The sequence below is a fragment of the Neomonachus schauinslandi genome, chromosome 6, assembly GCF_002201575.2.
Source record: "Neomonachus schauinslandi chromosome 6, ASM220157v2, whole genome shotgun sequence".
In the NCBI taxonomy this organism is placed as follows: domain Eukaryota; kingdom Metazoa; phylum Chordata; class Mammalia; order Carnivora; family Phocidae; genus Neomonachus; species Neomonachus schauinslandi.
Window position 1 is genome coordinate 91,282,363 of NC_058408.1, and position 16,624 is coordinate 91,298,986.

Sequence of the window (16,624 nt, forward strand, 5' to 3'; positions counted from 1 at the left end):
TACGTATTTCAAGGCTAAGATATAACATGTTATCTGAATTCCATCTACAGAACGTTGCGGTGTCTCAGAACCACTTAAAGGCCAAATTGGAATTTTTCCAGCTTGATCCACTTAAGATCATCACGAGTGTTAAAAGATTGAAGACCTCAGGAATCACGTTGTTTGAACTAGTAGTATGTCATTAATCACATTAGTGACATTATTTCATTTGTTGTTAAAGAACTTCATTCATACTTAAAAGAAGCCAGTAACACAGGCACCACGAAATGTTTCCCTACTTAAGAAGCCAACTGACATCTCGCTGTCGGAGCTTATTGCCATATATTGCCACACTAGACCATCAACATCCATCATAGTATTGTCTAGTCCTTTCCTAAATGTTTCTCAGGTATGTAAAAGTATGGTTTATTTTAAACATCCAATACTTGAATTGGCAAAATTGTGAAAATGCCTCTCTTCTAGAAAATCTGATTCTATTTGTAAAAAGCACAGGTTTACAGGTATAGGGATGGGAATATTTTCGTGAGAACAGGGCCAATCCAATGGATCAAAATAGCAGTACTCAGCTATCCCATATTTCACTGTGATGTGGTAAAAGTCAAAGGTCTTTTCAAACAATAATTGTAAACTACAAGACCCATATGTTTCCTTTTCTCTTCCATCCTACAACAATAAGATAAAAAATGGAATTTTACAGCCTTTGGTTAGAAGCCTTTATCTTCAAAAGAGACCTGAGAAGGAAGACTTAACTGACCTTTCCATGTAAGAAAGCACATCACCTACTGAGATTTGTCTTCCTTGTTGGCACCTCCCTACAAAAGAAGTGGGAGGCTAAAATCAGCTTCAACTTGTGCAAATTAAAAGTAACCTTCAGGCTAATGGGCTTTCAACACCACTCCTTACTGGGAAAAAAATTTTGTGTCCCATAAAATTAAATTACCTCCTCAAAAATGACTTCTCCAATAAATTACGCCATTAAATACAGTAAAACTGGAATTCCTACAAAACAATTGCCCCTCTCTGAGGCAACTCTCCCATCACTGTGAAAATTGATTCCATCTTTAAGGAAGTATCCATCAGGTCCAAAAAAAGGGGCACAAAACCCCTAAAAAAAACTGCCAAAGAAATAGCAGGACAATTAAAGGCCAGAAAAATAAATCAGACTTTTGAGGAAACAAGAACTGCAGCTTAGAGAGATCAATGCTTTAGCACTCTACCAAATGCTAAATTTAAAGAATGTGGAGAGTTGTCACCTAGCAGAAGGTGACTTGTTATTTTCAATTTCTTTGAAGTAGCTATCAGAAGGAAACAAATAATTAAGCATTGTAATGAGTTTGTGAGGTGGTAGCTTTTTTATTAACTCTGGCAATCACTATAAATCGACTATATTTTCACTAATTGAGGAAGTTCTAATGTAGTTCTTTTTAAATGGGGTTGGAAGTCATAGACACATTGTTAAATGACTACTCTGTATTAGGAACTAAACCAGTTTCTTCAAGAATGAAGATATCAAGGAAAGGACACTACAATTCACTTGAAAGATTGACCAAACATACACAAAACGGGAGAATTCACGAACACAAGTTGACAGTACAAACTGTGCGCATAATTGAGCTGGGAGGCAATTGGGCACAATTATCATGAGGCTATGTAAAGCTAAAGTGTTCAATTTGACCTGAAAGGCACTGGGCAAATATAAGAGGTCCACGATGAAATATTATCCTGGCAGCTGTGTACAAGGTGGATTAAGGTCAGGAGAAGCATAATACAAACTAATACTAACCTTAATAACATCTAACGCTTATAGGTGCCAGACACTGTTCTAAACATTCTCATATATTAACATATTAAATCCTCACACATGAAATCCTGTATATTAACATGTTAAGTCCTTGATGCTATGAGATGCTGTTACCATCTCATTTTATAGATGGGGAAACCGAAGCACTTTCATAACGTCTGATTTTTACAGTCAACTTTCTGCATAGCAACCCCACGCAGGTAAATACAAGGTGAATTTTCAAAGCAGGTGTTGTCATACTAATACGGCCACTAGATACATTATTTTCAAATGCTTTTATTATTGAAAATTTCAAACGTACCTAAAATAGAGAGTAATGTAATGACCCCGCCCCCTCCATGTACCCAATCTTGATTCACCTACCATAACTCCACTCAATAATCCAAACCCCTCCCCTCACTATTTTGGAGTAAATGCAAACATTGTATCACTTCATCATCACTAAATCTTTCAGTATTTATCTCTAAGAGGACACTTCTTTTTTCTTCTAAACAGGACAATAACATATCGCCTTAAAATTACAATAACTCCTTAATATCAAAAATCAATCAATGATCAAGTTCCAATAATAGATCTCATGTTAATATTTATTGAGGACTTGCGATGTTAGCATTAGACACTTGCCCACATACTAATTCATTTAAATTGCTGTTATTTAAATTGCCTTTTTTTTCCTTCTTGCTTTCACTCTTACTGAAAGGAAGGAGTCTTTCTCTACCCGGGGATTCAAAGCCCTGCTGCGAGAGATCTCCGCACAGATCTCCGCAGAGCAGCCCTGCGGCTGCCCCGGCTCCGACCCCGCCGCGACCCCGGCCCCGGCCCCGCCCCCGCCCCTGCCCCTGCCCCTGCCCTCTCCCGGAGGGGCCCAAGTTCCGACCCGGAAGCCTCTTCGCGGAGGGATCCGTTCCCCAGGCTCGCGCCCCCGGCCCCGCCCTTGTTGCCTAGGCGACGAAGGGCCGCGGCCCCGGGGCGAGATCCTGAGGATGTCCGTGGGGACCACTCCCGGGGGAACGACACCCGCGGCGACGACCTCGGCGGGAACCACACCCGATTCGGAGGTACGCCGCCCCTTCCCGGCACCCGCGACCCTCGAGCGCACGCCCCGTTCCCGGGGAGGCGTCCCTCTCCCGGGTTGGGAGCGCGGCGCGCACTGGCGGCCCGGCAGGAAACCGACCGGAGCGGCGCCAGGGCCCGGGAGGCGGGCGGGGGTCGCTGGGGCAGCTCCCCGCGTTCCCCGAGCCCTGCCGCCGGCCGCGCCCCTGCCCAGGCGCGCCTCTCGAGGTTCCCTGGAGTAGAAACTGTAGAAATTCCTCCCTTGGTCGGTTCCAGGTCCCGGCGACCTCACAACCCTGTGCTTCTCCCGGATTCTCTGCACTTGAAAGGGGATCTTGGAAAGTGCTAATTCTTTTGCAGTGATCATAGTTCCTATTGCTCAAAGGTGTCGTGGAATAATAACTCTTCATTGTTAGTAGATTGATTAATATTTGAAGGCCAGGGCTTGGTGTCTCCCTGATTATTTTACCACTTCTCTAAATACAGAGATACACCATAGGACAAAGGAGGGGCCCTGGAAAATCCACCTTCTGGTTATGGCTTAGTTGCTCATGGTCAACTTGTCTCTTTAGGAAAGTTATTTTTAACTTCCTTGGGCCCCAGTGGTTTCCAGTATGTGGAAAAGAAAAAGAAAGAAAAAAGGATTTATCTTTAGGCCCCTCCCAACACCAGCTCTCAGTAATAAACGGGTTTTAGGTAACTTTAATTATTCATAAGCTTAGTACCCTGAGATTTTAATTAAGAACATACCTGCTATTCCAGATATAGCTAAAAGAAAATGTTTAAATCTTCACACAGAGTCCATCATGTTGTTCTAGGAAGTTTTGTCTTGAGTTTTTTTTAAGACTGAAGGTGAATAATAACGTTATGATTAACATTGCAATGCTCAACTCCCTTATTAGTCTAAATAACATTTTTTGTGCAGAAGCTAAATATTAACTGCTATTTTCTAAATGTAGAAACACACAGCCAATAATCTAGTGCCTTGCCGGAGATACGTACAAGTCGTTCCCAATCCAGATTCTTCCCAATACTGCAGACAGCTAAAGCAGGCTGACTGTCCTATGAGCCTTTTGAAATTAGCGTACATTAAAAATACATTTAATGTGATAAACTGGTTACTAAGCTAGTTAATCCCTTGTGATCTCTAATGTAAGTAATACAATTTCAAAAGTGGCAGAGATAATTTCCCAGTTAAGTCATGTTATTTAAGTATATACAAAAACTTACTTAAGAAAATGCTCAATTGTCAGTGATACTTGCATATACTTACTTATCCATGTAAATATAGATATGTCCTTTCTAAGAAGACTCTGATAATTTGGGTTTAACGAATCTGCACTTTAAAAAATAAAAAAAGGAAGAAAAGAAAAAGAAATACACATAATCTTCTTTTGAAGATGCAAAGAAGTGCCATGCCCCAGGGGAAAAGAAAATCACTTGTTTTTTGGATGGGTCATATGAATTGAGTTAGTTATAGACCTTCGGTGATTATCTGCCATCTTAGCACTGTCAGTGGGTACATTTGTTAACTTTTTGGAGGAGCAGGTATTCCCTGTGACGAGCAATTCAGAAAATGCTCAATCTTCTGGTTAGTAACAAACTGAAGAAATCAAGATGGAATTTGGACTCACTGAGATGTACTCACTTAGCCTGTACTGAGATGAACAGGTTGATACACTGCATGTTAGAAACACCATTTTCCATTCTAATGAAAGCAGAGTTCCTGTGGGTCACAGAGAAGCCAGTGGATCCGTAGGGCCTTCATTCATTGGAGTGATAAGGCCTCCTGGCCGCCCATTTGTGCCCACGATGTGTTTTAGGGGTTAGATGGAAAAAATGGCAAAGACCCCTCTCTCAAAATCTATGCTCCCAAGGCTACTGATTTTCAGTTAGATACTGGAAGGTTCTTCTCAGATCAGAGTATTTCCAGAGTTGATCCCCCAAGACCTAGTCCCTTATGGTGTCATTTCTAATAAATTCTGTATCCAAATTGACTTAGCCAGTAGACCATCTAGTCATCCTGGCCAAGCAGTAGTGAAATATTTTTTTTTTCTTGCCAAGTCAATCGGAAATAAAGCATAAGCTTCCAGTAGTCTGAGGTTTCCCGACTTATTTGTTGCCAGTACCTAGAACGAAAACAACCAATTATCCCAATCACATAGTAGGCACTCAGTAAAATATGATAACTAATTAAAATCACAGGTGGTCTGATGTATGCCAGGAAAGATAGTTATCGTAGACCACAAGTTATTGAGAAACTGTGAACAAACACACATGAGATGCAGGTCCAGGAAGATATTTTTTTCTATAGCATTGCATAAACTCTTTTTGCCAGCTTTCTGAATTTAACATTCCGGATTCTTTAGTAACATGGGAGTTAATGCCTCCCTCTAAAAAGTAAGACCAAATGTTTGGGAGGTATCTGTATAAATGCATAAGACTAAACAAAAATGACAAAGATCTGAAAATATTTACTATGTATAGATCTGTAAATGAAAGGAATTTATAAATGTTTACAAATTAAATTATAAATGAATTTATAAATGAATACTTAGAATTTAATCATCAGTCTTTTATCAGTAGTTGGTTCATAAACTGACTTTCTTAGTGTCTTAAAAAATATTATTTGGGAAATATCATTTAAGTAGCATATATGAAAGGACTATACTTCAACTTACATCAGAGACCTAAAAGAAAATGTAAATGATTATTGCCCAGTTGCTTCTTCTGAATAATGTCTCGAAGTGTTACCACATTCCCTAATAGATGACATTTACTCAGTGCCTTCGAGACTTTATCAGGATAAGAGGACACTTGCATAATCTTGAGTGGAAAGATGGTGTCTTGTCTTGGAGATCTTCAACATGGCCACAGATGATTCTCTCTACATTAGGTGGTCTCCCTAACAAACCTTGAAAACAGCTCCCACCCCATCATCAACAGGTTGGAGAGAAACACTTAGGGCTCAACTTGAGCAGCAAGATGATCAGGGTCCTTCTGTTTCTATATCACTCAAGAGATATTTATTGAACCCATTTTAGGCACATACTGTAGGAAAACCTGAGCAGGACCATGGGGAGGATGCCAAAAGTATTACATAAAATATTGTTAAGACAGTACTAACATTGCTCAAAATGTTAATATACAGTAGTAGTATTTATAAAACATTTAGAACCTCTGGAGTAGTGGCTGTGGGTGTGGAAAATTTGACAGATATTTGAGCTTGTCTTTCTTTTTACTAGTGGTTTTGGGGTTTCTATTTTATTTTAAAAGTCCTGCTTCTCTTCAGCCTCCCTTTCAGATTATGCAAGTAATCTCTACTCTTTTTCTAATATTTAAAGTGTTATTTTTTCTGCATGGAGCACTGGGTGTTATACGCAAATAATGAATCATGGAACACTACATCAAAAACTAATGATGTTGGGGCGCCTGGGTGGCTCAGTTGGTTAAGTGACTGCCTGCAGCTCAGGTCATGATCCTGGAGTCCCGGGATCGAGTCCCACATTGGGCTCCCTGCTCAGCAGGGAGTCTGCTTCTCCCTCTGACCCTCCCCCCTCTCATGTTCTCTCTCTCTCTCTCATTCTCTCTCTCAAATAAATAAAATCTTAAAAAAAAAAAAAACCTTTAAAAAAAAAAACTAATGATGTAATGTATGGTAATTAACATAACATAATAAAAAAAAGTTAAAAAAGGGCGCCTGGGTGGCTCAGTTGGTTAAGCGACTGCCTTCGGCTCAGGTCATGATCCTGGAGTCCCTGGATCCAGTCCCGCATCGGGCTTCCTGCTCGGCAGGGAGCCTGCTTCTCCCTCTGACCCTCCCCCCTCTCACGTGCTCTCTCTCTCTCTCTTTCTGTCTCAAATAAATAAATAAAATCTTTCAAAAAAAAAAAGTTAAAAAAAAAGACTTGCAAAAATAAAGTGTTATTTTACTAAAGTTAGGTCTTAACATGGCTAAAATTAATTTCTGATAGATATGTTTGATATATTGGAAATGAGGATCTAATTTTATTTTCTTCTAGACATGAACCATCAGTCTGCCAGTTTCATTTACTAAATAAACCATCCTCTCTCTTCCCATTGAGAATGGACTGACTGCCACTGTCACATTATGTGTATATACATGTGAATGAACACAAGGATAGGCAGAATAGTGGAACAGAATAGAGACTCCAAACATTTATATATATATATATATATATATATGTATACATGTATATGTATAAATTTATATGTATGTATACATGTATATGTATTTTTAAATTTCCAAAAGTTTATATATATTATTACAGATATATTTTCAAATATCCTTTTCTTTTCCACTGACCAGTTTGCCCATTCTTGTGTCAATGCCATACTATTTTATGTTTAGCTTTAATATCTAATTTTGAAAGGTTCCTCTCACTATTTTTTTTTGAAAATATATGTATTCTTCCATAAGAATTTTTAAAAACTATTTTATAAAGTTCCAGAATGATACAGTTGAGATTTAAAATTGAGATTTATAATGTGGGATGGATTTAATTTTTTTCAATTTGAAGGTTTCCAATAAATCTCCTTTATTAAGTTTTTTTATTAAACTTTTGATAAAGCTTATAATTTCTGTAGGTCCTATACCTTTCTTATTATATTTATAACCAAGTATAGTTTAATCAAGTTTCTGCCATTTCCATTTCTAATTAGTTTCTAATATAGAGAAAAGCAATTGGCCTTTATATATTTGTGTTATGTAACTATCTTATCAAAGTTCTTATTAACTGAAACCATGTTAGTACAATGTCAGGTGTCTTAGGTATGCAGCCATGTAACCTTCAAATAAAGATTCCTTTATTTCTTCATTTTTAATATTTAAGCCACATATTTAGTTTTCTTATTATATAGTTAGAATCTCTATAGAGTGTTGAATTACAATAATGTTACTAGCCAGAATCCCTTTTTAGTTTCTGGTTTCATGAGAATGACTTCAGTTTCTCACCATTCAATCTCATGTTTTGGCAAATAATCTTTTTTGTGTTTATTTTTTTTTCTATTCATGTTTTATTAAGAGTTTTGCTGCTGAATTCTAGTGAATGCCTGCTTATTATTTCATTATTATATCATTTTTTATCATTTACTTTGACATAAAAGTGTGTTGTTTAATGATGATCCATCCTTGCATTTCTGAAATTAACCTTATTTGGTCATAATGATAGTTTATTTTTCTTTTAGTACGCTGTTGGATTCAACTTTCTAAGATAATATTTTAACTAAAATTTTTACATCTGAATTCATGAATGATTTTGGTTTATAATTTCCATTTTGTGCTAGTTTAGGTTTTTGTGTGTTGATTCTGCCAGCTTCTTAAAAATGAATTGTCTACAGTCTGTAATTATTAGACTAACAGAATTTATGTGTTCTCCATTGTTAGGTAGAACTTCAAGTGTACAATATCTGGGCATGGTGACTTTTTAAAAAGTAGACTTCCAGTTTAGTTTATGTTTGGTCAGTTCCATTCTCTTTCTTACCCCTGTTCAAATTTGATGACTTATACATTATCTTGTAATTTTCAGATGTGTCTCTATAGAATGTGGCATATATTTATTTTTTCTTTTAATAACGTTTGCCAAATATTTTTGCCTATTTTATTCATTACTTTAAAGAACTAGTTCTTGTTTTCACTTATCCTTCTTTAATCTGTAATTTTTTTTTAATATTTTTCTTTTTCTTAAATTGACTCTTTAGCATGTCCTGGACTGTAGTGAGGCAAGTAAGGCGGTCTCTTTGGGCATAAAATTTAAGGATGCCAGAAATTCAGTAGTCAAGATAAACTTAAGTTGAAAGCATTTTTTTTTAATTGAAAGTTAATACACTGGTGATGGGTATTAAAGAGGGCACGCATTGAATGGAGCACTGGGTATTATATGCAAACAATTAATCATGGAACACTACATCAAAAACTAATGATGGGGCGCCTGGGTGGCTCAGTTGGTTAAGCGACTGCCTTCGGCTCAGGTCATGATCCCGGAGTCCCAGGATCGAGTCCCGCATCGGGCTCCTTGCTCGGTGGGGAGTCTGCTTCTCCCTCTGACCCTCCTCCCTCTCATGCTCTCTGTCTCTCATTCGCTCTCTCTCAAATAAATAAATAAAATCTTTAAAAAAAAAACAACTAATGATGTAATGTATGGTGATTAACATAATAAAATAAAATTTAAAAAAAAGAAAGTTAATACAAAAAGCTCATAATGGATCAAAATTTTAAATAAAGACAGAATCAGTAGTCCTGATTTTTCCTTTTGCCTCAGGCTCTGACATGGCTCAACACAGTGCTGCTCCTTAGTTCATTTATTTTCATGCTTGAAAAGGGCCTTTCTAAGTGTGGAAATTGTAGATTAGTCTATGTTCTCTATGACTGTGAAAACCCTTTTAGTCATCTTTGATGAACTGTGTTATCTTTCTTTTAATGAACATTTATTAAGAATCTTTTGAGATACTACCAGTGATGGATAGAAAGATACCCCAAAAGCTGAAATTCTAGAAGGAAGACATATACAATGTGGAAAGTTTAGGTGAATAAGAGAAAAAATTCAGAGAAAAGATTATCTGGCAAATAATATTAGGCTTACAATTTTATTGCTTCTGGAATAATTGCTAAAATCCACCAGGTGGTGGAGTAAAATGAGTTACAGTGAAGTTTAGCTTACATATTTTTCTAGTCAGAGATGGAATTTTACAGAGAAAACCAAATTACATATCACATCTTTATTAGCCTATTCATGAATTTTGTATTGTATCTTTAATTTTTATACATCAGAATATATGTGTTGAAAGATTAAAGACTTTTTACCACCTTATATCCTTTCAAGTGCAAGGCGGTATATAAACAAACAAGAAAGAGCACTAGTTTAAAATAGGTTCAGGAATTCCAATTTAAGACAAAAGAAAACAAAACAAAAACCAGAGGCAAACCTTCCTACAAGATGATTATCTTAAACTATCAAGGTTTAGTAAAAAATGCACTAATATTAGGCATCTTAGCTAGAATTATTATTGTACAAAAGTTTAAGATTATTGTATTCCCTTTCATACAGTTCTTTCTCCTATCCAGAAAATTTTCACATCAAATAAAATTGATCTGAATGTCTGTACAATTTTCATGCATATTTTTGTTAATAATGACAGCAATTTTGTGTATTAAAACATTTAAAAATGATTTTTTAACATGAATTCAACTTAGGTTCAAATGACTTGCTATAAGTCACAAAATTAATCAGTAGTCAAACCCTCGAGTCCTCCAAATCCAAGTCCTACTATTTATCATCTCCATCATCTAATAATGTCATCAGATGATACAGATGAATTCAGACAGTCGATTAACAACCTATGTTGACATAACTAGGATCTGCAGAATTCTAAAAAGAAGTAAAAGATTGAATGACTGTCCCTGAGGAATTTACAGTCTAATGGAGTTGACAGTACAGGAATAATTTTACTTTGCTGCTAATAATAAAAAACATAACCAACAAACATTTAACAAATATACAGTCCTGTGTTATGGACTAAAATACCTTCCTATCTAAAAACTGAGTTCATACAACTCAATTTACAAGTATCTGAGTGCCTACTGGGTGCAAGGTATTCTATTAGGTACTAAAATATTTTTTTCTTACTGAGTTTATAAACTAATTGAATGACCTAGTTTAGGTTACTTTGCTAACCCTAGGTTACAAAAAGATAGCTAATAAAGTAGCACATTTTATGTCTAAATTAGATTTTTAAAAATAAAAATATAATAACCTAATATTAAATACAAACATTAAGTTGTTTACCATTACCAATAAGTGTTAGCTTTGGGATTTTTCTACTCCTGGAAAGAAATATGGAAAATGTGGGATGTGATCTTGTTAGCTATAGCAAAGCATTTTGTTGCTCCTTATTCACTGGAACCCATTCACATGGAAGGATAAATAACTATTTGTTGAATTGAAAACATTTGCCCCCTCTCTCCCCCAAAATCTCACAGTTCTTGATTTTTATGGAGCTGCTGCTTTTTACCTCTGCTTTTCAGTCTCCTCTTCCATCCCCCATTCACAGCTGTTCTCCCCATGCTCTGGCTCCGGGCAGTTTCATCCATTTCTCACACTTGGAGTGACTCCTAAACCAACATTTTTAAACTGGACCTTTCTGAGTCTAGCATTTCTAATTACCTTCTAAACATTTCTTCCTCGATACGCATATTCCACCTTAAACTCAACCACTGAAATCAAACTTGTCATGTTGCCTTCTTAAAATGAGCATCATCTTCCAATGCTTCTATTTTTATTGGTGTAACAAGAGTGCCACATATGGTTTTTACAGACTGTACTCTGAACAAAAGGACTCAGCTATGGGAAGCTCTGAGAATCACCACCTTTCTCTTTTTTCAGGCATCTATTTCAGATATCATACTATTTATTCTTCCCACTTTTAGTCCCCCAGATACAATATGTTGCATTCACCCCTTTCTTTTCATGCACGCTGCTAGGAACCCAGTGCAGCCCCATGCCTCATTCCTGACCAGTTTCAAAGACATTTTCATTGAACTTTCCTCTGTTGTCCTTTCTTTCTTTCACCCTCCTACAAATTGTGCTTCCTTAAAGGACAGTTTTATCTTGTCATTTCACTGCTAAAAAACTTCGTAGGTTCCTTACTGCCTGTATTATTAAGAACAAACTCTTCAGCCTGTCATTCTTTGACCAGCCAAGGTTCTAAAATATTTGTGATCTCTTGTGCAGTATCTTGCATTTTGTAATCACTCAGTAAATATTTATTCACTTATTATATTTGAGATCTCCCACAACATGTTCCCAATGCCCACTTCCCACTTAGGTCCAACTAGTCCCTGACTTGCACCCAAAGCACTATTGTGTGAATTACGTGATATTTACAGAACCAGTCCCCAAGTGTCCTGTTGCTGATTCATTCCATCATTCTTGTCCAGACTCACCCAAGTCCATTTCTGAACCTCCTCTCTATAGGTTTTCTTTGTTCTGTCTCTATTTTTGTCCCTTTATTATGACTCACTTATTTTATTTTCTTGTTTTAAAGTCACCCTTGGTTTGTTCCTTCCACTAGATGTTAAGTTATTGAGGCTAGCAAGTTTTTTCACTTGTCTTTGCCTCCTCTTGAGCCCCAAGCTCAATGAGGAATATGTAGGTATTTTTAAAAGTTTTTAAATTGACTCATTCTTGTTCGATCAGTTCCTGGATGCCTAAGAGGACACATACAACCAGACCACTGTCCTCCATAAAAACTCCAGATACCCAAGCAAAGATGAGACTCATGCTCCTTTTCCTTTCCGAGTCTTCAGATGCTACAGCTGTATCTGCTCTATGTCTTCCAGTAAACTCTGCTCTTACTTCCTCTTAGCTTGCATTTGATTTCCATCCTGCATGAAGCAAGGACCCACTTGGCTGGTCCTGTGGGACCCACTCTGGGTCCTTGGACCTGGGTTGCTGCATCATCTTGGTGATTATGAAATGACCCTCAGAGGAACAATTGTACCCCAAAATTAAGTCTGCACAGCACAATTTGACCTTTGGGGATTGGTAAGTTCCTCCTCTGTGAAACATAGTTGGTTTGATGCTGATGTAATTTCTGTCTATGTGCTCCTCTGTGTAACTGGTCTATTCTCTGGGGAAAAGGAAAACTGATATGGGACCTGTTCTCATTCCCTATTCTCGCTCCCTGTTCATTCCCTATGCTCTGAATTGCTTTAGCTGGCTCAGAAACTTTACTCTCACTTTAATTTTAAGACTCTCTGGTTCAGTTCTTGGAGTTTTTCTTAAGGCTGTTAGCTGGTATAAGAGACTGAATCACTCAGCTCCAAAGAAAAGGGACACTTGTTCCTTCCCATCAGAAAGTGTTTTTAGGTGACTAAGAACCCAGGGAAGTGTCAGAGGTTATTCCTCATGTAGTAGTCCCCATAGAGGAAATCTTCTCCGTGATAATTTATTTGTGGCTTGCTGGGAACACACACGTAAGACTGATCATACAGTGCTCCAAGCCCCCACAGTGGTTTTAGACTGTCACCAGGAGAAACCAAGATACTTTTGGGGAAGATCAGCCCTTTGGTGACTCTCTGGGAAGTTCTCCCCATAAGCAGCTCATTTGATCCACCACATGTTTTCCCTAGAATAGAGTGCAGACTTCTAAGTCTTTCTTTTTCATTGCTGGGTGGATGTCTCCTCATGGTAATTATGGGATGCTGGTATTACATTGAGGATTGGTGGCCAATCCTGTTGAGAAGTAAAACTCTTAGAATAAATAAGTGGTCCTGCTATACACCCAGTTGCACTGGGTTTTCTGCTTCTAGGGGTGAAACATGTGGCAGACTGGTCACTGCTGGGTAGACGTTGCTTCCCTGAATGAGACATAGTGGATGTCTCAGTGAGACAGGCAGCAGGCTGGTCCCTGCTGAATGGGTGTCTCACTTAGACACATGGCAGACTGGACACAGCCAGGTGGATCTCAGTAAGACATGTGGCAGACTCTTTACTGCTGGGTGGATGTCTCCTTGTTGGATTTCCTAGAGACATGTAACCTACCAAAACTAAAGCAGGAAAAAAAAAGAAAATTTGAACAAACCAGTTACTAGCAATGAAATTTACTCAGTAACCAAAAAACTCCCAAAAAACAAAAGTCCAGGACCAGATGGCTTCACAGGCAAATTCTACCAAACATTTAAAGAAAAGTTAATACTTACTCTTCTCAAACTATACCAAAAAAATACAAGAGGAAGGAAAACTTCCAAATTCATTCTATGAGGACAGTATCACCTTGATACCAAAACCAGGTAAAGACACCACAAAAAAAGAGAACTACAGACCAGTATCTCTCATGAATAAAGATGCAAAAATCCTTAACAAAATATTAGCAAACTGAATCCAACCATACATTAAAAAAATCCCACACCACAATCAAGCGGGATTTCTTCCCATGATACAAGGATAGTTCAGTATTCAGAAAACAATCAATGTGATCCATGACATCAACAAGAGAAAGGATTAAAAACCATATGATCACTTAAATAGACGTAGAAAAAGCATTTGACAAAGTACAGCATCAGTTCATGATAAAAACCTTCAACAAAGTAGGTCTAGAGGGAGGATTCCTTAACATAATAAAGGCCTTATATGAAAAACCCACAGCCAACATCATACTCAATGGTGAAAAACTGAGAGCTTTTCCCCTAAGGGCAGGAACAAGACAAGGATGTCCACTTACCACTTTTATTCAACATGGTACTGGAAGTCCTAGTCACAGCAGTTAGACAACATAAAGAAATAAAAGGCATCTAAATTAGTAAGGAAGAAGTAAAACTCACTGTTTGCAGATGACATGATACTATATATAGAAAACCCGAAAGACCACCAAAAAAACTACAAGAACTGATAAATGAATTTGGTAAAGTTGCAAGATACAAAATCAGTGTACAGAAATCTGTTGCATTCCTATACACTAATAATGAGGTAGTGCAAAGTGAAATAAAACAATCCCATATACAATTGTACCAAAAATAATAAAATATCTAGGAATAAACTTTACAAAAGAGGGAAAAGACCTGTAATCTGAAAACTATAAAACACTGATGAAAGATGACACAGAGAAATGGAAAGATATTCCATGCTCATGGATTGGAAGAGCAAGTATTGTTAAAATGTCTATACTACTACCCAAAGAAATCTGTACATTTAATGCAATCCCTATCAAAGTACCAACAGTATTTTTCACAGAATTAGATCAAACAATCCTGAGATTTGTATGGAACCACAAAAGATCTTGCATAGCCAAAGCAATCTGGAAAAAGAAAAACAAAACTGGAGGTATCACAATTCCGTATTTCAAATTGTATTACAAAGCAGTAGTAATAAAACAGTATAGTACTGGTGTACCATAGACACATAGATCAATGGAATAGAACAGAAAACGCAAAAATAAACCCACAATTATATCGTCAATTAATCTTCAACAAAGGAGGAATGAATGTACAGTGGGAAAAAGACAGTCTCTTCAACAGATGGTGTTGGAAAAACTGGACAGCCACATACAAAAGAATAAAACTGGACCACTTTCTTTCACAACACACAGAAATAAATGCAAAATGAATTAAATATCTAAATATGAGACTATAAAAATCCTTGAAGAGAACACAGGCAGTCATCTCTCTGACATCAGTCATAGCAACATTTTTCTAGATATGTCTCCTGAGGCAGGGAAATAAAAGCAAAAATAAACTATTGGGACTACATCAAAATAAAAAGTTTCTGCACAATGAAGGAAACAATCAACAATACTAAAAGGCAACCTACTGAATGAGATGTTTGCAAATGACATATCCGATAAAGAGTTAGTTTCCAAAATATATAAAAAACTGATACAACTCAATACCTGAAAAACAAATAATCCAATTAAAAAACCGGCAGATGACATGAACAGACATTTCTCCAAAGAAGACATCCACATGGCCAACAGACACATGAAAGGATGCTCAACATCACTCATCATTAGGGAAATGCAAATCAAAACTACAATGAGCTATCACCTCACACCTGTCAGAATGGGTAAAATCAAAACACAAGAAACAAGTGTTGGTGAGGATGTAGAGAAAAAGGAAACCTCATGCACTGTCTGTGGGAATGCAAACTGGTGCAGCCACTGTGGAAAACAGTATGGAGTTTCCTCAAAAAATTAAAAACAGAATTACCCTATGATCCAGTAATGGCACAACTGGGTATTTACTTAAAAAATACAAAAACATGAATTCAAAGGGATACATTCACCCCTATGTTTATTGCAGCATTACTTACAACAGCCCAACTATGGAAGCACCCAAATGTCCATTGAGAGATGAATGGATAAAGAAGATGTAGGATTTTATATATATATAAATATATATAAAATAAGTTATATATATATTACATATAATAAGAATATGTGGGATATATAATAATACATATAATAAACTATATATAAATATTATTCATCCATAAAAAGAATAAAATCTTGTCATTCACAACAACATGGACAGAGCAAGAGAATGTAATGCTAAGTGAAATAAATCAGTAGAGAAAGACGAATACCATATGATTTCACTTGTGTGTGTAATTTAAGAAACGAAATGAACAAAGGCTAAAAAAGAGACAAACTAAGGAACAGACTCTTAACTACAGAGAATAAACTGATGATTACTGGAGGGGAGTTGGGGGGGATGGAGATTAAAGAGTACACTATCATGATGAAAAAAATAAAATACCAAAAATGAGTTTGTTAATTGAAAGCCATCACCCTGTTTTAAATATGCATAAAAGACAGTTTAACTACACATTCAACTTTTGAGAGGTACCATTTCTTGAAAACTGAAGAGAAAAATTATCTAGAAGACTGTTGTGTTTAAATTTTATTTCTGAGAGCAACTAGAACACAGTAAACAAATTTTGATATCATTGGATTAATATGTAAAACATGATTGAAATAACTCATTCCAGTTATTGTTTTGTTTTTGTTTTTGTTTCTGTTTTGGTAGAGAGATGCTGAATTCCAGGAGCATGAAAAGATTCTGTCTCCAGATTTTCTTTCAGTTGCTCAAATCACTGAAATGCTAGCAGAGGACGTAGATGGAGTTCAACAGTAAGCACTTCAGTATTACAACCAAATATAGAACAGTTCTAGTTCTGCATCTATAAATGATCATGATATGCTATTACATAATTTAAACTTTTTTTTCAAAAGAATTATTATTATATTATGCAAATA

At 36.7% G+C, this 16,624-nt stretch overlaps 1 protein-coding gene across 1 annotated transcript in view; it reads left to right on the top strand.

Annotated features, from left to right (window-relative positions):
• Window positions 1–2,784: 2,784 nt before the first annotated feature.
• The window catches only part of CABCOCO1 (ciliary associated calcium binding coiled-coil 1), a 129,929-nt gene continuing 116,089 nt past the window's right edge, over window positions 2,785–16,624 (top strand). Inside the window, exons 1-2 of the mRNA XM_021699923.1 lie at window positions 2,785–2,859; window positions 16,395–16,498. Of these exons, the coding sequence (XP_021555598.1) occupies window positions 2,785–2,859; window positions 16,395–16,498 (179 nt within the window). The remainder of the gene's footprint in view (window positions 2,860–16,394; window positions 16,499–16,624) is intronic.